General features: G+C 44.1%; 1 protein-coding gene across 2 annotated transcripts in view; it reads right to left on the reverse strand.

Moving 5' to 3' along the window:
* MDN1 (midasin AAA ATPase 1) overlaps positions 1-26,319 on the reverse strand; it is a 159,079-nt gene that overhangs the window by 43,803 nt on the left and 88,957 nt on the right. For both annotated transcript variants that reach the window (XM_084827091.1, XM_084827090.1), the window contains exons 55-71: positions 25,086-25,206; positions 23,533-23,743; positions 23,113-23,335; positions 21,323-21,449; positions 19,520-19,687; positions 16,393-16,607; positions 12,551-12,938; positions 11,730-11,839; positions 9,903-10,602; positions 9,169-9,330; positions 7,217-7,484; positions 5,323-5,558; positions 4,841-4,936; positions 4,475-4,569; positions 4,245-4,369; positions 2,848-2,985; positions 612-721 (exon numbers count right to left, since the gene is read on the reverse strand). In XM_084827091.1, coding sequence (XP_084683217.1) covers positions 612-721; positions 2,848-2,985; positions 4,245-4,369; positions 4,475-4,569; positions 4,841-4,936; positions 5,323-5,558; positions 7,217-7,484; positions 9,169-9,330; positions 9,903-10,602; positions 11,730-11,839; positions 12,551-12,938; positions 16,393-16,607; positions 19,520-19,687; positions 21,323-21,449; positions 23,113-23,335; positions 23,533-23,743; positions 25,086-25,206 — 3,493 coding nt within the window. The remainder of the gene's footprint in view (positions 1-611; positions 722-2,847; positions 2,986-4,244; positions 4,370-4,474; positions 4,570-4,840; positions 4,937-5,322; positions 5,559-7,216; positions 7,485-9,168; positions 9,331-9,902; positions 10,603-11,729; positions 11,840-12,550; positions 12,939-16,392; positions 16,608-19,519; positions 19,688-21,322; positions 21,450-23,112; positions 23,336-23,532; positions 23,744-25,085; positions 25,207-26,319) is intronic.

Here is a 26,319-nt window from a genome sequence, read left to right on the forward strand (position 1 = left end):
ACCCTCATAGGGCCATTACCACCAACTGCCCTGTGGGAAGGATCCCAGAACAAAGAGGGAGGCAAGCAGGCAAAGATCATCTCAAGCTCCCGCTCCAGCTGGACTGCCCCTTCCCTCACAGAGCCATTACCACCAACTGCCCTGTGGAGCTGATTCTAGGGGAGAGAGGCAGGCAAGTGAAGACCATCTCAGGCCCTGCTACAGCTGGACTGTCCCACCCTTCCTCCACAGGGCTGTCTACCATCAACTGCCTTGTGGGATGCATCCTTATCAGTTATTTTAAATATTGTTTACAGTGGCTTTCATTAAGCTATTGTTCTCTTACTTGCAAGCAGGCTTGCAAGGATTTTTTTATCCTGAAAGGTGGGATATAAATAATTGCAATAAATACATAAATAAGTAAGTCCAGGGCCCCCCAAACACAAAAGGGCTGGATTACCACATTTTGAAGTAACACACATCACCATCTAAAAGAGCCCCCTCCCCTCCCCCAATAAGACCATTAATTTGAGAGTCTAAAATAACAGAACCACAGTACTGTTTGAACTGGCTTTACCTCCAACTGCCAGGGACTAGGAGACAGTTATTACATCAATAAATCTTATTCTCACCTTTAGTTCTTTTTCTATAGGATGCCGAAGTTCTGTCAATTTGGCATGGACACACTCTGAAAACTGCTTATAATAATTGTATAGATTCCATAAGACATTGCACAGCATGTCTGAAAGAAGTAAAAATATAATTATTCATAACTGTTTCCTCCCTTTCAACACTAGAGGCATATCTGTCCGTTAGGGATTATTAATAAGTTGTCCTGAACTGAGATGGGAGCCCCCTCGTCAAAAATCAGTTCATTGCCCATCCATTAAAAAAGGACCCCCCTTTGGGAAATTTTTCAGATGCATGGCATCCAAACAGGGGCAAAAAAGTGTTAATCTCATCTCCAGCACTATGCAGGGAAAAATCCACCCTCTCTTTTGGAAAGATAGAGGAAGTACCAGTTTCTACATATCACATTGCAATTTTGCAGTAAAAGGTGGTTTTTCTCCCCTGCTTCTCTTTCAGAGAAAGCACTGCACTCCCTGGAAAGTCACCGTTCACTGCAAAAACAAACATCTCAGCCCTATTAAATACTAGCAGTAATAATTCAAACACTTGCAATACACTAATGGGGAAGCAATGTCAGCACCGAACAGTATGATTATGCCTCTCCAGATAAAACTATTTCCAGTATTTGCAATTTGCTGTGCAAATAAAGCCACTAAGTTCAACTTGGCACTCTCTCTCTAAGGCAATAAACATTAGTAACAAACTAAAACAACATATAAATGCTTAGGACTAATCCTAAACAGTTAGGAGAGCTCCTTGATGAAATGGCTTTTCTAGGTATGGAGCATTTTGAATTGGAATAGGGAGCACAGAACGAAAAAGTATGGATGCCAGCCTAGAACAGCAACAGACAATGTAGCTCAATTCAGACATCATCCAAAACCATGGTTGAGGAAGCTGAATTATGATTTGGCATGATGTCAGGACTGACAATCCATGATCTATGACTGGCCAAGCAAATCAGAATCAGAAATCACGATGTGAAGTGGAGCTGCAAATCATGGCTTGTGCTAACTATAGAACAGCACATCTGAAGTGACAAGCTGTAGTTATAGCTGTAACTCTGCCTCCAGAGGCTGCTACACCATGGAGATGTGTATGAACCTATGAACTTCAGTGCTGAGCAAACAGAGAACAAAAGCAGATAAGCAGCTCTAAGTAGGTTTGGCTGTTGGAAGCTCAAACCATAGTGTGGGCTCTAAACTATAACCAGCACATGTCATGGTTTAACATAATGTCTGAATTGATCCAGTTAAAGGCTAGCTAGAGTATAGAAGCTGAGACTGCCCCAAATCTTCTTCTAGTAAAGAATCCTGCCTCCAGTGCAGACTTCCCCAATCTAGGTCCCTCCAGATGTTTTCAACTACAGTCCCTCTCATCCCTGGCCATTGGCCAGGCTCCCTAGGGCTGATGGGAGTTGTTGTAGAAAACATCTGGAGGAACCTAGGTTGGGAAAGGCTGTCTAGTGAACCGAGTGGAGAGCTCCCCAGTGTCCAGACTACTGGCTGGGGCCAAACAGGGAGATAGTCTGACTATCTAAAATAGGACCAAATTCCATTTCAGAGAAGCTCTCAGAAGCCACATTCCAAGTGGTAGGCAGGGCTGAAGGTGATGTCATTTCATGGGGGAAAAGGGCCATTGTGTAACATCACTCGAGTATACCTTCATGCAGGGGGGTAGAAAACGTGGTGCGGGTGGGCACCAGTGTGCTCCTGGGCACCTTTCTTGGCACTAGCCAAGGCACTATGTTTTTTTTTAATTAACACATTTTCTTACTGGCAGCTGGGATTGCTGTGAAAAAGCTATTTGAAAACTCTGGGTTCAAAGGTGTTTAGTGTGTTGGGGCTCAGCACCAACCTCTGCTTTGTAAGTCTTTGGGGCAGGTTACTTGTCCTTTGCCACACCTCCCATGGGAGCTATTTTGTGGTGGCACCCAGGACAGTTTCTCAAATTGCTAAATGTGCCCACAGCCCCAAAAGCTTGCTTACTCCTGCCTTAATGACATGATGTCACACCAGTGCAAAACATGGTAACATTTGGATTTTATCCACCAATGATTCCTGAGTAACTCAAAAATAAATGAATGGCTGTGGCTGGCAATGAATCTTCCCCCCCAAAAGGGGGGGGGAACAGAAGAGTGAGTAGTTGCTGTGCTACATGAGGCCTGTATGTAAAACACTGCCTAGCCCCAACCAAGGAGATAAGAAGAGCTTTAGCCCATTTACAATCAGTACCTACCATTTCCTTCCACTTGTGGTATCAGCAAAACGTGACAGTGGAATTCCAAAAGCATTTGGAGTCGAGTGTGAAATTCCCCCAACGTGGCTCCTTCTATGAAAGCCTGAAGTGTATTGACCACTGCTGTTAAATTCACTTCTGCCAAATCCAGTGAATTTGGAATTGTGAGGGTGATAGGGGCAGGAGAGGATGAGAAGATGCATCATTCAAATGGTTTAATTTTGACATCAAAAGGAGCAACTTGTGCCACCCTAAAAACCTGTTCTTTGAGACTCAATGCAAATGTAATGCAGACTCCCTCTAACCTACAGTTAAGGAACTGGAATCCAGCCTCCCCGCCTGACGCAAGCTCTCCCACCTCTGTCTTAATAGTGGTCAAGAGGACTACTTAAACAAGAACCCTGGTTTGATAAAACATGGAGAGAGGGGATACTATACATAAGGCATACTATACATCTAAATCCATAGCTTCCCAAATACTACCAGTTCTTTCCACTATAAGGAAAAGGCTGTGCAGAGATCACAACAAACACAGCCCGGTTAGGATGTAATGTTGCCTGCTTCATACATCAGGATTTATGAAGCTGGGATTGTTTTGCTGATGCACCCCTCCCTCATTGCCTTGTTTTAAGAGGGCCCAGTTTTGGATGTAATGAGGAACCCTAGATTAGAACAAGCCAGGATATCTGTGCTGAAGAAGGAAGAAAAGGAAGGAGCAAGCAAGGGTCCAATGTTCAATCCAGGCTTCATAAACCATGATTTATGAAACCAGCAATCTTGGGCAGTATCCCACCCATCCAGTGCTCTAGCAGGACCCACTTCTAGCGCAACATGAAGCTATTGGTTCCTGGAGCAGCCAGAAACAAGTGGAAATGCTCGTTTCCAAAAAGGGGCAGGTCAGCCGACATTTGAGAAGGAAGCTCAACTGACCTGTTTCGACTTGTTTCAGGGGTTGCATCAGCAACATTTGACACTGCCCACTATCTCCAAACTGGGCCATAGGACTGTTCGTAGCCATCCTAACATATACTTGGGCCAGTCCTCCCCAACATGATTCCCTCAGATGTTTGGGGGTACAACTCCCATAATCCCTGACCATTTGCCATAGGTTGGGACTGATGGAAGTTGAGGTCCAAAACATCCAGAGGGCACCAGGTTGGGGAAGGCTGTGCGGGAAGCTTGAAATTACTCAAACTGGGGGTGCAATATAACAATGTCAGACTTGTGAATATCTCCATGCAGATATGGATCATATACTATGGAGTAGACGCATACAACATTAATCTCTATGAGGTCATAGAGACACAAATCCTTGGTTGTGTGTGCTTCTTATTGCTTTAAGATAGGCTTGTATTAACAGCTTGCCTTTTTTCTACAATGGTATTAGAAACAGTTACCTTCAGTTTGCTTCTCTCTCTGTTCTTGCCTATATTTCTCAATCATCTGATAGACTGAAAGCCATTGTTTCATAGATTTTTCTGTGTGATGTTTCATTGTATTGTCCAGACTGACTGACCAACAACTGACAATGCAAGAAAAAAATATATTCTAAGTGTACTGCTTTGGATCATCCCCCAATAACAATCATTTGTGAATACTCAAGATAGTGAGAGTTAGCAGTACTTACTTCAGCTCTAGTTTACGCCACTGGATAATCAGCTGAGTGACCAGATCAAGATGCTTCCTCAGAGACACGGCTTGACTAGCGTTCTCCTCCCAATCCTAGAAAAGGAAGGTATGTCTTTCAAACAAAAACAAACTGCAAAACAATATACATTAGAGCAAAATGATGAAAAGTCCTTTCATGCCCATTAGCTATACCTGAAATTTCAAACATGATCACCTTTATGCGACACACTATTTTTTTTTTACATAGCAACAGAATTAGTTTTATTAGTAAATGTTGCCGCTTCCTATACCACTTCCTACTAGGTGAATTCCAAAAGTTGGTTGAGTTAGGTTTGTAACACACACTCACAAACACACTTCTGACCTGAGATTTGGCCAAAAGAATTTCCAGGCCATTCAGGATCTTCGAGAGGGGACTGGACAGCGGAAAACTACAGATCCTGTTCATCACAACCAAGAGCTGTAAAATGAAAAGACTGTTATGTTTCTGGTTTTCACTTGCCAAAGCTTAGAACTAATTAACGCCACAAAGTAAGATACCTGTAACTTCCGAAAGATAGGGGCTTGCAATGCAATCTGCCTATAGTAGCATTTATCTTTACAACTGATTTTTCATTTGCTAAGATAGTATGTCTGGCCATACTATCAGATACATGCAACTGGTAGTATGTTTGGCTGTGTGAAAGGTATTGCCCAGCTTAAGTCTTATATGGGGACCATATGACTGGTTATTTGATCAGCATTCAACATGTTGGTTATTTAACTAGCACTTAACATACATGGTTGATGCATACATGTACATACCATTTTAAATCTCTAAAAGTCTGGGCTGTGGCCACCTCTTACCTGAGTAAGTGCAGGGTGTTCAGGCCATTCTTGCAATAGTGCTTTCACTTCTTTAGTGAAGTTTTCAAGCACATGCTGACACTGTCGTACTTGCTGAATATTAGGATGGTGATAAAAGTCATATGGCCATTCAATCTGTAGGGTAAGCTCCGAAGATCCTTCTTCAAAAAGTGTATTCTGCATAATCGTGCTAGCTAGAAGTTGGCTGCCGTGAATATCATCATTCATTTCACAACCTAAGTTTTGGGAGGGGGTGGAGAAGACAGAGAAAAAGAGGACAGGGGAAGAGCAAGCTCTGAGGGAAGCAAATGCATTGTACCTTGCAGCTGTGACAGCCCATCCTTATCCTACAGAATTCAGGATCAACCTAGCATGCCTTTCTGCCTATACTATCCATGTAGCAAACCAACAAGATCACAACAGCTGACCATCTTTCCCCTTGATGTTGGCAAAGTTCGAATCATAGAATCACAGGGTTGGAAGGGGCCTACAAGACCCCCTGCTCAATACAGGAAGCCTGATTCCTAGGCGATCTCCCATCCAAGTACTAACCAGGGCTGACCCTGCTTAGCTTCCAAGATCAGACAAGATCAGGCACATCCAGCCAATTATCCAAGACATCTTTGTTTTGTTCTGTTTTATTGTGTTTTTAGTGCTGTCTAGACTTTTGTTCTCAAAGAGCAAAACTAAATGTGTTACATTCCCACTGGAATGTATTATCTATTTGGCTTCAGTTGTCTATGCTCTGGTACTCTATGATCTCCCTGACGAGGCCCGCCTGGCAGCAACATTGTTATCCTTTCGGCGCCAGGTTAAGACCTTTCTCTTCTCCCAGGCATTTGGCAGCATATGATAAATTTTAATCGATCCTGGAATGTCTCATGGATGTGGCTGTGGGTTTTTTTGAGATTGTTTGTTTGAAGTTGTTTTAGATATGTTTCTTTTATGTATACTGTCTGTTCATGTGTTTTTTATGTATGTGTTTTTTAATCTCTGTATACTGCATTTTTAAAATGTTTTTAATCTTTGTAAACCACCCAGAGAGCTTTGGCTACTGGGCGGTATAGAAATATTAATAATAATAGTAGTAGTAGTAATCATCATCATCATCATCTATTTGGAAGCAGGTGACTATTTTAAGATAGGCTCCAGCCTATCTCAAGGAGCGCCTCCAGCAACACCAGACAGGCCGCTTAACAAGATCAGCCTCGGATGACCTTCTCTCTGTCCCATCAGCCAGGACAGCTAGACTGGTGGGGACGAGGGAGAGGGCCTTCTCTGTGGTGGCCCCCACTCTGTGGAACTCCCTCCCTAGGGAACTCCGTCATGCCCCCTCTTTAATGAGCTTCCGTCGTGCATTAAAAACGTGGTTGTTCAGGCAGGCATTTGGGGTGGGCTAGGGTATTTTAAAAAAAAAATTTATGGTAAAATTTTATTGTTTTAAATTGTTTTATGGTGGGTTGTACATCGCCCAGAGTGGCTGGGTGACCAGCCAGATGGGCGATTAATAAATTTAATAAATAAATAAACAAATAAACAAATAAATATTTGTTTTTGTCCTGGGTGGTGGGAGATTTTTTCAAACTATGGTTGCTTTAAAGCTTATCTGGGGTTCCTCAATGAGAAGACTAGTAATAGTGGATAAGTTACCTGAAGGACAGCTTTCCCATTACCACTGATCTCCCCCTACAATGTGCAGATGGCAGTGTTGTATTATGTTCTAGGCCCGCTCTCAGTTTATACAAGTGACTGTAAGGCCCCACACAAACTTGTGTGAAATGTAGAATCTTCTGCTGTGCACTGGGGGTAGACAAATCAATGTGCTCCCTGAAGGGAGAAGATAAGCAAGCCACTGAAACACAGCATACCTGAATATACAGAAGAAATGCCTTACCAATCAAAGGATAGAAGTGAGTCACCAGCGAAACACCAGTCTGATAACAGGAAAGAAATGCACTCAAATGATGCTTTGCCTGATGGGAGGAGAGGTTTTGCTGATACCACAAGGATCGTGCAAAGCAAAGGCATAGCTGCTGATGAACCTTCATTACTGCTTTCATTGAGTGATGGGAAAGGAAAGGTTTTTCAGGGACCACTTCATTTTCTAAACCATCTTCTGTTTTTCCCTCAAGGCTTGCCTGAGCTGTAATGTCTTCAAAATCCTGTAAATCATATTTAAAGAGCTGTTCAGTGGCAACTTATGGCACTGTATTTCACGATCAGAAGCAAAGTTTACAGATTTCAAAGGACATGCTTGCAAGGAATGAGAGTGGCAAGTAGAACCACGTGGCTGCTTACTGTGTGTAAACTCTAGAGCCTGTTCCATGTAATGACAGCCCATGGGTTAAACAAACCATGGGCTGTTGGGGATGAGCAGGAGAGAGAGTGTGTGTATGGCCTGCAGCACGCCAGCCACTTCTACTTTTACTCAACAACCCATGATAGGCTCCTTCATAGGTTGTTGAGCGTGACATCCAAACCCAGACCAAGGGGTTTTTTTAGGAGCTTAGCAACCCAGCAGTTAACCCAACAACAAACCACAGGTTAACCACTGGGACTAAACAACCCATTGGTCTGGGTTTAGACATCACACTCAACAACCTACAAAGGAGCCAACTGTGGGTAGATGAGTAAAAGCAAAAGTGGCAAGTGTGGGGGAGGCATGCGCATGACAACCATGGGTTGTTTAAACCATAGGTTGTTGTTATGTGTGAACCAGGTCAACACACGGAGCCAGCTGTATGTAATCTCAGGTCATCTAGTGAGCCAAAGGCTGCCACACACCCTGCTTCACTGAACCTCTGAGGGCTTGTAAGACCACATTTGTGCTCAACATAGCACAAGGTTGGAAGCTAAAAGTGTTCACCTCTCCTTGTAGCAAGTTTTGCAGTGGCACTAGTCAGTAAATGATTACAAAATTTGCCAGAGCATTGGGGGGGGCGGTATTATCTAGTCTATACTGCATTAGGAATCTTCCTTATGCCGTCTATACGAAGAACAGACTTTTGCCTCTTAACTTCAAGTACCAAACAAAACAGTAGAGTGAAGTTAAGTGGAGGGAAGGTGACAATAACAACAACAAAAAAAACCCATAAGAACTGCATGAATCTCTAATGGATAGTGTTCCATTGTTAACAACGAAAGGGTTCAACCAGGTTAACTAGAAACGTATTAACATTTACTAATTAAAATGCTCCCTAAAGTTTTAGTAATGTAATGCAGATCTGAATCCAAACCCAAGCATTTGCACAAATGTATCATTTGTACAGTAATCTTACATGTTATAAGCATTTATAATATGAATACATTTTACTCCTCCTTCCAATCCTCTCGGTTGTGATTTCCCATCTCCCACACTCTCTAACAATTTTTACCATAATTGGTGACCAACAAAAATGCCTATAACATCACAACAGAAAGCAAGCCAAACTCAACTCTGTTACCAGTCTCCCTCACTCTGTTTTATAACATGGTATTCCTGTCCTTATGTATTCCTCTATTTACTGTTCAGATCTCGATTAAAAAAGACTTTCCCCAGATGTGCAAATTGCTTTTGCAGTCTTTACACTGTCAGTGCTCATCACCACCTTGTACGTTGCTAATGTTCTCCTTTTACGAATGAAGAACTGATAATGACACCTAACAACTTCTTGAAGACGGATCAGAAATATGAACCTAGGCTCCAGACATATAGTTTCTGTCCATATCCCATACACTCTACTTCCCAGGTGTCAAGCTATTCATATCCATAATTTTTCCAAATCTGTAAATGGTTCTCCCCCACCCCACAACCGCCCCCAGAATGAACCCCACACACAATTTTCATTTAAAGCAGTAGTTGTCTACCTTCTCATGAAGAGGAAATTTCTTCCTGAACTCTCTCTCTTCCTCCTCCTCTTCAGTGAGGCCACTTCCATGGCTCCTGGTCTTATATCTATAAAGACTGTTCTTTTGTTCCTCCTCTTCCTGGGCCTGGCGTTCCTGTTCGTCCCACTCATTTATAATTACCTAAGAAATAAAAAACAACCGCTTGATCTCAGAAACTCCAACAGACTCATGCCTACCAATTCCACATATGTCTTGTGTTAGACACAAGGTGAGCATGAGCCCATTCCTATTTTGAAGTCAAGTCAGCAGGCTTAGTTGTTTGTGCCATCTTTGTGGCAAGAACAGTGATAGCTTAGAGTAGTGCTGACTGCTCTGAAACACTCCCCCACTCCCCCCGCCTTATGGCTTCAAGGCTTATTTTAAGTTGGGTTTGGTTGCAGTTTTCTGTGGCTGTTTAGTTTTGATTATAGGATTTTCTGGATGTTGTTTATGTTTATTTTAAAAATTATCCATTGCAAACTGCTTTGTGCAACCAGAAAAGCAATGTTTTAATAAATTAATACATACATTAAAACATTAGAGCAACTGTTCTTAAATTGTCAGCTTTCATTTGCCAAATGCATCTAACTTAAATTTAACGTAACTTCCCAAAATTTCCCTGAGAGATACAGGGAAAAGGAAGGAAAAAAACGCCCTTCCAGGGCTCCAAAACTATAACCCTATAAATACACTTTAAAGTTAGAACACCATACCTGACACAAATGTCTAAACAGCTGCAGAGATTTATGGTCAAGTTCTCCCTTGGACAGCACATGGCAATGGAGATACAATAAAGCATTCACTAGCAGCTGCTCCTGGGTAAGGCACATTCTCTGCTCTCTGTCACAATCTTCAGCGGAGTATTTCAGAGATAACCTCTTAAGGCCATGAAGCACGTTCAGAGAGTTCACAGAGCACAAAGTGTCTGCATGGGAAAGGTAACTGGGAAAGGTGCCACTAATGGAAGGGAACGACAGCAGAGAAGCAACAAGGGTGCCGAGTTTGGCTGGACTGACAAAACTGCTGAATGCTGTTCTATGGACTTCAGAAGCCACAAGACGCAGGCCATGCTGCACCTGCAAAATGGCAGCTTGCAAAGGAGTAACTGCATCAGGGAAGGCAGCGTAGTTCTCTGCCAAATGTTTCCTGAACTGATGGTGTGACTGCTGCCAGACAGATTCCTCGTTGAGCACATTTTGTACCACCTGGAGAGACTGGGACTTGTCCGCGTGGAGGAACTGCAGAAGGCGTGTCACGAGATCCTGGACTTTTGAAGTCTGAGCAATGCTGCTGGCATACTGGTGAACTTCCTGATATAAGGCCTCATACGAAGGAGCCTCTGGCCTAAAGGCTTGCTTTTGGCTAAGGCTGACAATTTGTTCCTTCAGCTTCTGGATCCTTTGGCGTAACATCCTGAGAGAGGATAAGTTTCATCACTTTAAAAGGTCAGCTCATCAATTATGGTTTCAAAGGTACTACTGAAAACACCTCAAAAGCAAATACATTATTTATCTGCCATTATGAAAATTAAGTGCCACCCCTCTAATTTCTATACTTTGGGGGGGGGGGGGATTAGGAACTCAAGCAAGTCCCTATAGTGCTCTATGAAAAAAAGTAAATGCTTGCTTTGATTCAATGTTCTTCATGGAAAGGCCCAAGGGCCACTGGAGGCTCCAAATTACCTCAAGTGCGGCTCTCCGCCTCTCTCTCTCTTATTCACTCTCTCTTTGCAATAGCTGCTCACTCTCAGCAGGGGCTTCCCTAGGTTTGCCTTGTTGTTTGCTTTAGTCTTGGGCTGTCTGCTGTGACCTGGCTACTGGAGGAAGCTTTAGGAGTGGGGAGCCAGGAGACCTGCCCCTTGTCAGCTGTAAGGTGGCTGGGGGCCAGGGAGAAGAGAATGCAGGAGCGATCTGCCAATTAGGTGGTGGGAGAGGACCAGAACAGCAAAGAACAATGTGACCAGTGGTGCACTGCACAGGCGCTGGAGGGGAAATTGAATGTGTGGGCAGAAGAGCAAGGAAACTTTGCTCGGAAATTTTGCAGCACTGAGAGGAGCCGAGCACTTCCTGATGAGAGAAAGATCCATCCCAATCCAAAATACCAAGTGCGCCTGTCAGAATTTGCCTACTGGGGGATTCCCCAGGAAGGAAAGAGCCCCCAGCCCAGAAAAGGCTGTCAAGTGGCCTCAGCAGTGGTGACTGCAGCTGAAGTGGCCCCTGATGAAAAAAACTGTAAAGATCACTGCTTTGATCTAATGCATAAACTGGATGGGAACCAAAACAGAGTAATATACCTGTTCTCACACAAACACTCTCCCCCACATTATTTCAGCACACTGGTGGCAAACTGAGAAGAGCAACACAACAAGAACCCTGGTGTTGACTGTAATTACCTAAGGCCCTGACTCAAACAGGGATTTGATCCCATGGCCCACAGGACTACTCTGACCATTGACAGCCAGCCTTTCAAACTGTGAAACAAGAAAGTAAGCATTAAAAACTTCCTAAGGTGTCTCGATCCACACTGAATCTCAAAGTTACCTGATGTGAGGGTGACCATGACTGCCAATAGTTTCATCTTCGAGATCTTTCCCTGTTTGTAACTGAGTTGACAGATTGTGTGTTTTCCATTCACATTCCAGATGGTGCAACTGAAAGCATCAGAAAAAAAACATGCAGGTTTGATTCAAAATCATATTCTGCCATCATTCCAATGGGAAAAAACTCTGTTCTGGTGTACTAAGAATCTACAGAAAATTCCGTCTGTTGCAAGCATTCAACAAGGCAGCAAGTCTATTTAGTCATGACAGGCAAATGGAACCTCCAAGTGTAGAAGCAGTATATATTTTTAAATACCAGAGGATGGGGACAAACAGGAGAGGCGATGCCTTAATACCTTGCCCATTAAGCTCCCCAGAGGCATCTGGCTGGTCACTCTTGTAAGCAGAATACTGAGCTGCAGGGACCCTTGCTCTGCTTGCATATTCTATGATGGGGAGAAGTTCCCACGCTTTCAAGATTATCTATTTGTAAGTGTTTTATTTGCATATTTGTGTATATCTTTATTGCTGTGATAGGGTTTTACTTGACTACCCATGTATAAGCTTATCTACTGTTCTGCAAAATGAGTAAGGTCTTCTACCCTTACTAAATGCTAACTGCAGTTTATTTTTCATATGAAATACTGTGTTCTTTTCTTTTCATAGGATGGCAAACATCTACACTGCCTTGCCACTCACTCATTTATTCATATAACCTGTTGCTACAGTTTAGTAGCTATTTGGCACTTTGAAATGACAATGTCATTTATAAATCCTATTCAATATAAGACAAAGAAACACGCATTCGTTCCATGCGCTCACCTCTTCCTCTGCATACTTGAGTTTGTATTCCCTTTTCACCGCAGGATCAAACCGAGTCTGTGGAAGCCACAGGTGAACCTGCAGCAGACCTAGACTGACCCAGATACTGCCTCGCTGAGCTGTTTCAGGCAGGTTCTGGGGTCCTCCTTCCTGCCCAAAGAACTGCTGCAAACAAGTCAGCCAGAGGCAGAGAATCTGTTCTGGCAATAAGTCCCAAGCAGCAACATCCCTGAGTACTTTGCAAAGGTACTGAAAAGCCACAGGCTCCTTGGAGAAAACCTTGTCACAGTTCCGGAGATAATCCTCTTGCAGTTCTACTGGAAGCAGGTCTTTGAGAGCCACGAGTTGCCTATGCAACATGACACACTGGAACCGGGAATCTGTAAACCTGAAAGAAGAAAAACCAAGTATGAAGTAGGGATCAGCGACTGGAGGGATCCCAGAGCCAAATCTGGCTATCTGGGGAATGAAACATTGGTACTTACCGAGAAGGTTTCTTCTGAGTTGGTGTGCAGCAGGCATCCCATGATGGGCTAGCTCCCCCTGTCACCGAGGAAAAGCAGGGACCCACACGACTGAGTTTTAAACATTCTATCAGTCCAAAGCTCCTCCTAGCCAGTTCCGTCCATGGCTAAAGCTCAGAAATTGAGGAAGAAAACATCTCTTTGTATCGTAGGTAAGGAAGGACCACAGACGAGCAGATAGTTTATTAGTAAATACATAGACATACATTTTGAGGATCCTTAGGAGAAGGCCTGGCCAGCCAAGTGCAGAGAAGAGCAGCCTGATTACCTATGCAAATAGACTCAGTGGGTGTTGCAGGGTGTGGTTGGGATGCCTTCCACACACCGGCCCAGAAGGAACCTTATCGGTAAGTACCAATGTTCCATTCTCCAGGTTGGTGTGAGGAAGGCATCCCACAATGGGACATGCTAAAGCTAAAACCCTTATTGGGGGGGGGGGGGGGGATGCCGAGTCTATTGTAGTTCTACTACCTGATGGGGAACTCTCCTCCTAAAGGAGGCCTCCGCTGAGGCACATGTGTTTATTTTGTAATACCTTATGAAGGAATTAGGACTTGTCCGCCTTGCAGATTTCTGCCAGGGGAGCATTAGTACTTGAGGCAGCTGATATGGCTGGTGCCCTAGTGGAGTGGGCTGTCGTCTCCTAACAGCTTGTGGAGGCGTGAAGCCTCGTAGGCTGAAAAAATGCATGCTTTCAACCACCTAGCTAAAGTAGATCTGGCAACCTTCTTGCCCATAACAACAGGATGAAAGGAAACTAATTGCGAGTCAGATTTTTGAAAGGACTCTGTCCTTCTTAAGTAAACTTTAATAGCTCTGCAGACATTGAGCTTGTGCCAGGCCTTCACCTGTGAGTGAGAAGGTTTAAGGCAGAAAGAGGGCAAAATAAGCTCCTGTGACTATGGAAGAGTGTGCTGACCTTAGGGATCCTGTTCAAAGGATGATGGAATCCCTATGGAAGGTGATGAGGCCTTTTCTGAGATGGCAGATACTCTGAGATTCCGTGAGCAGACACGATGGCAACAAAGAAAATAACTTTTTGTGACAGAATTCACAGTGGGATAGATCTAATTGGCTCAAAGGGAGGTTTAGGCTTAGTCACTGCAGAAAGTACAACTTGTAGACTCCAGGAAGGCAACCTATGGACTGTGGGAGGACTCTTGACAGCTGCTCCACAGAGGAATCTTTTAATGTGAGGGCGTGAACTTAGTGGCTGCCTACCCAGCTTGGAAAGGACTGATGACAGGCCTGATGTTTGTCTGCGGAGGGTGCCTGGGTACAAGCCCTTCTAGAGGCCTTTCTGGAGAAAGGCTAGGAGTTCCTTGATGCCTACTGCCCGTGGATGAAGTTTTTCCTTTTCACTCCATCTGCAGGTCTTCCAGGTTTAGTAGATTCGGGGGGGGGGGGGGAGTCCATGCAGGATGCCAGGAGGGTGCATATGACATACTCAGAATAGCCCAAGGTTAAGTAGATGGACCTTTTAGCAGCCAGGTGGCTATTTTTAGCCAATTTGGGTCTAGGTGGAGTACTGGTCCCTGAGACAAGAGGTCTGACTTCTGGGGCTGGAACCATGGTCCTGGCACTGCTAGGGCTAGGATTTTGGAGAAGCAGGGTTGTCGCAGCCAGAAGAGGGGACTACTAGGACTATGGCCATTTGTTCCTTTCTGATTTTCTGCAGAACTCTGGCTAGCAGGGGGATTAGAGGGAACGTGTAGAGCCTTTCTTTCGGCCAGTTGATGTACACTGCATCTATTCCTTTGGATCTGCAAGACTGGAATCTGGACAGAAACCTTGGCAGCTTGTGGTTATGTCTGGGTACAAACAGGTCCAGCATAGGAGGGCCAAAGTGGTGTAGAGTTCCTGGAAGACTGCTGGATATAGGCTCCATTCCTGCGGTTCTATTTGATGTTGACTTAGTCTACTGTATTGTTCAGAGTCCCTTTGATGTGTTGGGCTGATATGGAGGCTAAGCTCTCTTGGCCCATAACAGCATGCTCTGGGCCTCCAGGTGGAAGGAGCGGGATTTGGTACCCCTTTGAAACGTTATGTGAGCTTTGCTGTTGTGCTGTTTGTTCTGGCTAGGATGTGAGAATGTAACAACTGGCATGAGAAGGATTTCAGACCCAACTGATGAGTGCAGATTATGGGTAGGGACAGGCTGTTTTGATTTTGAAATCTTATTTCCATTTTTTATTTTTGTTTTCTAAGTGTGGAGAAAGAGAGGAGGAAGACTCAGAAGTATGCAAACTTCTGGTGCATTTTACAGAATGGCTTGATCTCAGGGTTTGTTTAGTAAATGGGCAGTCAGATTGCCCAGTACTGCCTTCCTGATCTGGGGTAAGATTGATTTATCTAATCGAGCCATGCTTGTGATAGGTGTTGGTGGTGGTGGTGGGGCTATCTCATTGTTCCCCATCTGAGCAATGGAGGAGGTGGAGGGAGGAGGGGCTTCCCTTTTTCAAATGGGAATCGAAACTGCAACTTAAAATGGCCACCTGCTTTGTTTGGTGGGAATCCTCTGCGTGGGGGAAAAGAACAAAAATGAATTCGATCTCACTCTTGACGTTGTTGGAGCATCTAGCCTTTGCTGCTCCATTACTTCCTCCTCCTGTTCCGAGTGGAGAGGGTGGCCTGCAGTGCCCCCGCCAGCCCCCACTCCCTCAGCCTCAGCCTGGATATCTCCCTGAGCATCCTGGCCGATCCACCTTTTGCCTGCTGATGGCTCCGTAAGGACTCTCATATGAGTCATTGTTTTTGTTTTCTTTTCAGGCTTTGGTCGGGATAGGCAAGCCATACAGAGAAAGACCAGAAACTTGTTTGTTTGTAAGGGACGGTGAATAAATAAAGGCTGGTTGTGAGAGAAAAAAACTGAAGAGATAAAGAGTTTAAGAAATTTTAGAAAGAGAGAGAAGTATAGGCTTGAGATAGGAGATGAGAATTACCTCTGCCCTGGGCGAAAAGCAGGGATGAACTGGCTAGGAGGAGCTTTGGACTGATAGAGTGTTTAAATCTCAGTCACGTGGGTCCCTGCTTTTCTTGGGCAATAGGGGAATCTAACCCATTGTGGGATGCCTTCCTCACACCAACCTGGAGAATATCACCTGGCCCCCTGCCACCAACACAGAGGCAAGAGAAGTGTGTGGAGGAAACTGTGGCTGTGGCAACAACCTTTGTCAAAGCTGCATTAGCCCACCACCCGCCACGTCTTCCTTAAAAGCGCTCCTCCTTTAAGGCTAGTTGTTGACCAGAGGGATAAGCCATCTATACATTTTTTATGGCTTTAGAGGACATGGGTGTGAGATCAATCATTGTTAATACCTAAATTCAGCAACAGTAGAAAAAGCCAAGTTGGTCCACAGAATCGTGCTGGCTTCCTGAAGCTGCTGTGCTCTCTCCAGCCACTCTCCCAGGGTCACATTGGAGGCAGAAAGAATAGGAAGGCCTGTCACATCCCATTGGCTGCACTTGTTGCTGCTAGTTAGAATTTCAGAGAGGCACTTGGAGAAAACTGCTCGACTCAAAATACCCACACCCTAAATTAATAAAGATCAAAATGTACATTTAAAGCACTGATAAGCATTTCCACAAGTAAAACTAAAAATGGTAAGCCATGGATCTTAAGAAGCTGGACATTTCAGAGAACACGTTATCAAAAACTTAGATCTACCAGAAGGCACTGAAGTCTAAGCAGTGCACCAAGGTAGGAGGGATGGGATCTCCACCTCCAACATCCCTCACGTATTTAAAGTCTGTGTCCACACTAAATTCCTACTTCAGCAATAAAGTAACCTTCAAATCTGCACCTTCACTAGAGAGTAGTAAAGATTTTATTACATATAAATAAAAGTCAACATTATTCATGCTGTACTTGTGTTGCCATGTGCCCTGCCATCATTCTATACCAGAGCTTTCCAAACTGTGTGCCGCGACACATTAGCGTGTCGGTGGCAGTGTGTAGGTGTGTCGCGCGAAATGCAGAAAATTGTGCGGAAGGGCACCGCGGAGCTCCCTGACTTGCGTTTGCTTCCCTTGGCCCCTGCCCCGGAACTTCCTAAAGCTGCTAAGCCTGCTTTAACATTAGCTGCTTTAGGATCATGTGGTGTCTTGACGTAGGATGCACGTGATTGGCGGTGTTGGAGCAGTACGGCGAGGCAGAGGCGCGGGGCGAACAGAGGGGAGGGGCCGCCCTGAAAGCAGCACTTGGCCGACGCCGGCACGGAGAAGTGGCAGCGGCCACCAGCCCTGCAAGATTTCGAGCGCGCCTTTCACAGATTTCTGCACCGTGCTGCTGCGCGGCCAGGCCAGAGTAGCGTGCGGGTGGAAACGCCACCTGGGACTGCACCAAGCGGGCCATCCGCCATCTTGGCCAGTTGGAACGGAGCTCAGTGGAGGCCAGAAGCCTCAGAATCAGCGTGCTCCCAAGCACCCGGGCGAGCGCAGCTGCAGGCTGTCACCCAGTCAACCCGCCTGCTGCTGGCTGAAGGGAGGCCACCCTCCCAAACCCCATGTGGCAAACAGCAAGCCACCCACCATGTGGCACTTATAATTTGATTTCTGCCATTTATTTTTTATTTTTACTCTGCAGTAATTGTGGATTAACCACCCACTGGCAGTGTACCACTGGAGAGTGCTGGAACTGGACTCTGGACATAGGCATTGCAAATATTTACAGCAATATAGCCTTGTAGTGAGACATATATATTTACATCATTTTTGTTGGACTTTTGCTTCAATACTTCATGTGTTTTTGCAGCTGAGCTCCTACCTGGGCCTATGTGTCCTAATATGTATTGTAAATACTTTAGTTAATTTTGTTTATTTTTCACATTTTCTTGCACATATTTACATACTGTTACTCATAAATGACAACAATGTATGTTATTACCTTACAAACCATATATTTTTTAAAATATAAATGAGATAGAACATATCATGAGATATGTTCTATCCCCATACATTTCATTATTACAATTTATGTACGTGAACGTATCTCTTATAACGAGTTAGTTTAACCTCCGGTTTGCTAGTAAAACTGAATTACCACATCACAAAATGATGCATGTCTAAAAAGTGTGTCACCAACATAAAAAATGTTTGGAAAGCTCTGCTCTAGAAGACGTATGCATACACTGCATACGTTCACTTCTGCAGTAAAAAGTTCCGGGGGGGGGGGGGATTTGGTCACCCCTTTGAGGTGGAAGCAACATGGCTACACACTTTGGTGACCGCTATGTCAGGAACAGGGGACATGCATGGCGCTCACCTGTACTGTCACCCCAAATGTTATCTACTTCACTTTGCTTCATATAAAGCAACTACTTTCTATGGAAGATAGTAAAGCAGCTGAAATCAAAAACACTGTTGGGGTGGGAGAAAAACTGGCCTCCATTCCTGTGATGTTTTGATCATCAAATGTATGTGGTATGTAGAGGAAAGCATTGCTCCTGATCTCCATTTTCTCCCAGATAAATCAATGATTACAACAGGTGAACACAAATCATCATACTGACAGGCATAAATTTTGAGGCACGGAATAGAGGAATGGGAGGAGGGAAGTAACTGAAGGCTGTAACAGTGAACAGGAACCCCACCATTTTTTGCAATATCAAGACACATTTTCAAGCTTCTCACATTTGTAAGAAGCAGAAACTTGTTTTTTGAAAAGCAAAACCAAGTTGCGCTTTTCCAGATGCTAAATTCTTCAGTGGAACGGAAGAATCATATTGATTGGAGCATGCCACAAACAAAAAGGAACAGCAAGCTGTAAGAGTAATTACTTCTATAAATGAAAAACTCCTCCCAATTAACAGGCAGTTCAATGACACTTTAATTAAAATCAGTGTAGGAGCTCTGAAGGAGATGGGTAAGAGTTATACTGGGTGAGATCTATATTTTAAACTGGCATAAGCTGTAAAAAAAGAAAAGAAAAAAGCAGAGCCATCCTTGGATTCAGCTCTAGCAGGTAATGCAAACTCCATGCAAGACAGCAACAATCTTTGCAACCTAATACTGATGTGAACTTATGCTCTGAACGTGGATGCTTACATAACCAAAATGTGACGATCCATTCACAAGAGGGAGGTATCAGCAGGTTTGGGGGACACCAAAGATTTGCAAAAGTACAAATAACCTTTAGTAAAAATCTCTGCGGGAATCCCCAAAACAGCCCAGTGAGGACTGAGCATGCTCAGTGGACATTCCGTGCTGACTGTTGAGGAGGAATGGAGAAATTGGTGGGATGGGGTGGGAGGGAGAGAATGCCATGGCTGGCACCTTGAACAGGAGAGCTCCATGCTGCAATATTTTGTTGCAGGTCCCAAATGTGTGTAAAAATAGTTACATTTATCATGTTATAAAATTCCCATCCTGATCGGAGGATAGACCGGCCTTTAAAAATGTATTTTCCTACACAACGTTAAAAAATGTAATTATTTCATACACAAACCTGAACAGAAGAGTCCATGAGAGACTTTGGCATCTTCTTCTCTTCCAGAGATAGTGGCTGCCAGGATAGCCAGTGCTGTGGATCTAAAGTTACAGTACTGCTCCAGAATGCTGCTAAAGCAGAACTCACCAGTTCTGACCACAAGAGAGAAATTTCTTCTTCAGAGACCTAAAGTGCAGGCAGGACAAAAGTTCAGAAGACTCAGGGAGTCCTAACATTATTTACAGTTTTCTTTAAAGAGTGCTCCTACAAAAGGTGTAAAAGTGTTACTTCTTAGGGGCTTAAAAAAAAAAGTAAATATTTTAACATGGTTTTTATTCTTTTAGCCTATCTACTGTTCACTGCTCTGAAATCTTTGGATTGTGGAGCGGTACACAAATATTGTAAGTAAGTAAGTAAATAAATATATAAATAGCTAGAATCTGGACTGACAGCATTTTCTGCTCCCAATATTAGAATAAATTTCTTAGTCCAAACTTGGACAGAACCCTGCCCCCACCCCCCAAAAATTGTTTAACCCACTACATGCATGACGAGCTACTCTAACATTCGCTAGGCAAGCAGTGAACAGTAGGGAACAAGGGAATACTGAGTCAGATGTGCTGCAAATAATTTTAGCACATTCAGTGCATCAAGTATATCCAGAAGCAGGCAGACAGCAGGAAGACAGGGCCTGTCGTGTGTAATGACAACCCATTGGTTGTCGTATGTAATGAGAACCCCATTTAAAAACTGATGCCTGCAGCTTTATTGAACAACCAGTGATCTTCTGCTTTACCCCATAACCTATGATCAGCTCCTTTGTAGGATGTGCAGCGTCAACCTGGACCACTGTGTTGTTTAGGAGATAAACAACCCAGTGGTTAACCTGTGGCTTGTTGCTGGACTTACCGCTAGCTTTAGTCCCTAAACAACCCAGCGGTCCAGGTTCACACGTCACACTGCACAACCTCTGAAGAAGCCGATCGTGAGTTGAGTAGTAAAGTGGAAAGTCCAGTGCACTGCAGGCAGCTGATTCTTGGAGATACCTCCCAAGAGACTAGCCAACTAGAACCAGAGATCCCCTCCAGGCAGCCAAGTACTAGGTGCCATGGCACAGGACAGGGCCACATTCACCCAGGGCCACATTCGCAGTGGAACTGTTTGGGCCACATGCCAGCTGTGGTGCCACATGCCAGCTGTGGGTGGGGTCACAGCTGTCCACTCACTCACGCCCCTACACATGCCACTCACACACTAGAAACAGGGGTGGGAGGGGATCACAGGGAGATTAAGTTTAACACTCCCCTCACCACAGCAGCTCTCTGGTGAAGTGGCTTACACGCCTCTCTTGAGGTAAGGGAAGGCAACAGAGCCACCACCTCAAGGTGCCCGGAGTGCCTTGAAGTGGCAGCTCAGTTGGGGTTTGGGAACTGCCGCCTCAAGTGTCTTTCCACAGCAGCTCCAAATTTCTCCCTTCTTGGAGGGGAAGAAGCCTCAATGGGGGCCTTGAGGGCGGGACAGAAATTCAGCCTGAGGGCCAGAAATTTCCCATCCCTGCCGTAAGAACAATTTGTGAGCGACTACCCACTCAGACAAAGAACGTGGAAGTAAGATTGGTTCCTTAATCCACAATGAATGTTTTTTCAGTCACCAGAACACATTTCAGTCTTTCCTTTTGTTCTTATTAAAACAGAAATTGTTTATCTAACACGAATAGGGAAGATCAATGAACACTTTTGTGTTTGAATACCAGGAAGGTAATCGTATCACTTGTAAAGAAAATAAGAGCGGGAGTTTGCTGAATTTAAAACTTATTCTAACCTTATGAAGCTCCAACAGGTAATGAAGTCCTTGAAGCTGTTGAGAGGTAGTTGGTGTCAACTTAAGGCAAAAGGCAATAAATTGCCTTATTTCTGAACATATGCTTAATTGCCGACTGTTGCCATTCCTGAGAGAAGACAAAGAATAGCAACTGAACCACTGGCTGATGGTCCATATACAGTAAGGAAAGACCAAGGTACAACAATAATGAAAGAAGAAGGGCAAAGACTGCAAAACTACAAGTTTCACATCCATTAGAAATTTAAGGAGCTTCCCACATTCAAAATGATCCAAGTCCAATAAGAAACTTCCACAAATTCTCATAATCCTTTCAGACACAGCGACAGCTGAACATGTGCAGGCCTCCCTTCTGCAGATGCTCATGCATATGGCACAAAGGTGCCTACAGTGGGGTATGCAGTGCAGCCCCCGCTTGCATGGTGAAGTAAGAGGTTTTCAGAGTGCCCAAATAGGGCTAACATCTTGAGACACTCCATCTATAAATGCATGTTCATGGATACGCCAGTGAAGCTATTACCAATGTACTACCTGTCATTGCCATGGCTTCCCATGGGTTAAAAAAATGGCTGCCATAGCTGCAGAAAGGGAAGGGCTGACAAGCAACTTTACCCGAGTCCTGTCACTTTGGATGGCAGGACCACAGCAACTGAAATCAAACAGTTCACACATCCCAGAAAAAGGGGGAGGGCATATGGACATTATGGATTGATCAAAATCCCTGCATTGGAGGGCAATACATCAGGACAGATACAGTGGTAGAGAAAGAAATATGGAAAGACAAAGTAGGAGAGAATTCAAGGACAGAGATGTTAAAGGTACAGCCCTCAAGTGAGGAAAACGACACCGAAAGCTGGCTTCTGATGCTCCCACATTAAATGAACATACTCAATCTTTTATGTGGGAACTGCGGCTTAAAGAAGCCTGTAACCACGGGCCTATGTGAAATCATGGCTATGTATTCTAAGAAGATTGATTGACAAAGTGATGATCATTAGCCTTTGTAACTAATTTTAGTAGAAGTATTCAACAGCCACGCCTACCAAACTATTCAAGTAGATCCAGGCCTCTACCACCAGCAAAAAGCCAGTGCCTTAACATGGCCAGGGACAGCTACTATCCTGGGCCTGAGAAACATTAGCTAGCTAACTTGTCAGAATGCTGCTAGGCTTTATTATAATGTATGCCTAATAGATTTTTGCATGATTATTATGTGCTTTGTGTTCAGATTTTAAGCTGTGAACATTTGGGGAAAACTGGAAAAAAATTAATGAGTAACAAATAAAAACTCTGAGCGGCTGTTTAAGAACTACTATGGAAATAAACATTTACACAAAATGCCTTGTTTTCATCATCTGGTAATTTTCTGTATGGTGAATTTAAAAAAATGTCATGGCACCACATGTGAGCAAGTAGCTAGCTACAGGAGGGTATCTTTAACACAAGAAGCCAATGTGGTGTAGTGATTAGTGCTGGGCTGGAACTCAGGAGACCCAGGTTCTAGTCCCCACTTGGTCAAAAATCTCACTGGTTGATTTTGGGCCAGTCACTGATTCTCAGGCTAACCTACCTCACTGGGTTGTTGTGAGGATAAAATGGGGAGGAGGATGATCATGTATGCCACCTTAGTCTCCTTGGATGAAAAGGCAGGAGATACATGTAACAAATAAATACAGTAAGACTGGATTTGAGACCCTGTGCTCCTATTACCATTCAAAAAGTTATAACAGCAAAGGCAAAATTTAGTTTCCCCACAGAAAACTATCCCTCACCTTTGCAAATAAGTCTCAGCAATATAATTGGAGGTCAGCTTGTACTGCCACAGTACAGTGAGATACTCCATTGCAGGCCACAGTTGCACCCTACTACAGAGCTGAGGTAACAAAGTAGAGTCCACCCGCTTGTCCTCAGCAAGCTTTTCTTCAAGAGGCTCAACCAATGCTCCTCCTTCCTTCAGCTTTGAATGCTGGAGATTCACCAAAGTCCGCAATTCGTCTGTAAGAAATAAAAGGAGCAAAAGAACCGCAACTAGAATCTTATCTCCCAATAAATCCAAACAGATTGAGAAAAAAAGCACAAAAACCACAGTATATATTTTGTTATATACTGTCATTGTTTTGTAAAGCTTGCAGTACTAGCATTTTTACAAAGAGCTCCTCACTACAGACTGTCAGATACAAGAAGTCATTTACCTGAACTAACATCCTTCACACGACTGGCTCTGAGAACTAGGCCTTGAGCTTGAAGCAACGCAGTCTTTATCTTCCACTCTGTGGCAGCAGCTTTCAGAATACAGATTTCCTTCTGCCGCTGATCATCCCCAAAAGCGGGTTTCAGCTCCTGGATATTAAGTGCTTTGGAGAGTCTCCTCAGCTGGATAGCAGTTTCCACAACCTCTTTATCCTAAAAACATTAAATAAAAACTAAAACAATGCCAACTCCAGCCCAGTAGTTTGGACACTATAATGTTTTGCTTTAGTGTTTTCAGTAAAATGCCTACAACAGACTTTACACTAAGCTTTGTGTAAACGTTGAAGTAAGCATGCATGAGTAAGAGGGATGTTATATGCCTATCAGAGATAGCCAACCTTCTTGGCAAATGTATCACAAGTCAATCCGAAGTATTTATTTATTTAAAATATTTGTTGGCCACCTTTCAGGGCAGAAGCCCTCCCGAGGCAGCTTACAACAATAAAATACATAAAACCTATTAAAATATTAAAGATGATAAAAATATAAAAACAATAAAATCAACGAAGATGTTAAAAGCAGCAACAGCGATGTTAACAACAACAACAGCAACAACAGCAGTCATATCAATAGAAGGCCAAGGTAAAATAATAAATTTTCAAGGCCTTCTTAAAAGTCTGCAATGACGGAGCATGGTGGACCTCCAATGGCAGCTTGTTCCAAAGGTGTGGGGCCACTGCAGAGAAGGCCCTCTCACATGTGGTCACCCACCTGACTGCTCTCACGAGTGGGCAAATGAGAATGTTCCACACTAATGTGTGCTTCAGTATGTATGGATCCCCTTGTGGAGCGGACCATTTTGCTTCTAGTCTACAGAGCGGAGGCACAGGGAACACTGCAGTGCAGGAGAGGCAGGCAGGAGCAAAGTGTCACTTTACACCACAGAATACAAAATCCTGCCGCCTGAGCCACTTGTGGCACCCAAGCTGCAAGTCAGATATGTCTCAATGTGTGCATATGTTTAGAAGTGACCAACTAGGAACTGCTATGCAGGAACATAGGAAGTGAGATAGCTGGACTATTGGTCCATCTGGGTTTCACAGCACTGTTTTTAAATTATTGACTTGTTGTAAGCTGTCTAGAATTCCTTAGAGATAAGGTGGGGTATAAATATTTTAATATATATTTTTTAAAAATACACTGACTGGCAACAGGTTCTCCTGGGTTTCACACAGGAGTCTTTCTCAGCCCTACCCGAAATGCCTAGGACCTTCTGCATGGAAAGTGTCTGCTCTACCACTGATCCACAGCCCTTCCTGTAGGGAGCTTAGGAAGCTGGGCCTACCTTTTCTTAAAGGGAGAAGAATGCTTACATTTCTAAACGTACACGTTTTCTGAAGATGTAACTATTTCACATGATCAAGCAAGGACTTTTCTTGCTCTGTAACACAATATCCTTAAAGAATTCCTGAAGCGTAGCAATGTTGAACATGCTTCTAAAGAGGAAAAAAAATCTCAACAGAAACCACAGAAGTTACATATCAGTACATCATACCTTGAAGGGAAGAGGTTTTCCCAAAGACTTCTGCAGCTTCTTAATGCTGACAGAATTACCAGCAGGATTGGCCAGACAAGACTGAATTTGCTGCGACACAGACTGAATATCCTTGGACAGCCTTAAAAGGAGAGAAGGAATAAATGTTTGTACAGAAATTCAGGAGAGAAAGGTTGGTCATTAAACTATGCAGCCATGCTGTATCTGCAGAAGCCCACAGAATCTCATCCCACCATAAGCCATTTCAACACCTTAATAGTTAGCGGGATTCACATAATCACCTGCAGGAATATACCAGGCTGCTGGCAGGGAGCACATCAACAAGTACCTCTGTGTGGGGACTGCACAAATTCCAGTGGTGGGTATACAAGCATTGTTGTTGTTGTTCAGTCATTCAGTCGTGTCCGACTCTTCGTGACCCCGTGGACCATAGCACGCCAGGCCTTCCTGTCCTCCGCTCTCTCCCGGAGCGTGCTCAAGTTCATATTCATTGCATCGGTGAGGCTATCTAGCCATCTCATCCTCTGCTGTCCCCTTCTCCTTTTGCCTTCAGTCTTTCCCAGCATCAGGGTCTTTTCCAGGGAGTTTTCTCTTCGCATTAGGTGGCCAAAATACTTGAGCTTCAGCTTCAGTATCTGTCCTTCCAATGAGCACTCAGGGTTGATTTCCTTTAGGATGGACTGATTGGACCTCCTTGCAGTCCAGGGGACTCGTAAGAGTCTTCTCCAGCACCACAGTTCGAAAGCATCGATTCTTCGGCGCTCAGCCTTCCTTATAGTCCAGCTCTCACAGCCATACGTTGCTACTGGGAAAACCATAGCGCTGATTAGACGGACCTTTGTCGGCAAGGTGATGTCTCTGCTTCTTACTATGCTGTCTAGGTTTGCCATAGCTTTCCTCCCAAGGAGCAAGCGTCTTTTAATTTCATGGCTACAGTCACCGTCTGCAGTGATCTTGGAGCCCAAGAAAATAACATTTGTCACTGCTTCCATTTCTTCCCCTTCCATATGCCAGGAAGTGATGGGGCCAGATGCCACAATCTTAAGTCTTTTTAATGTTGAGTTTCAAACCAGCTTTTGCACTCTCCTCTTTCACCCTCAACAAGAGGCTCTTGAGATCCTCTTCACTTTCTGCCATTAGGGTGGTATCATCTGCGTATCTGAGGTTGTTGATAATTCTCCCAGCAATCTTAATTCCGACCTGTGATTCATCCAACCCGGCGTTTCTCACGATG

This window comes from Heloderma suspectum, chromosome 1 (genome assembly GCF_057233095.1).
Source record: "Heloderma suspectum isolate Gila_16-S chromosome 1, 16-S_ref, whole genome shotgun sequence".
Lineage (NCBI taxonomy): Eukaryota > Metazoa > Chordata > Lepidosauria > Squamata > Helodermatidae > Heloderma > Heloderma suspectum.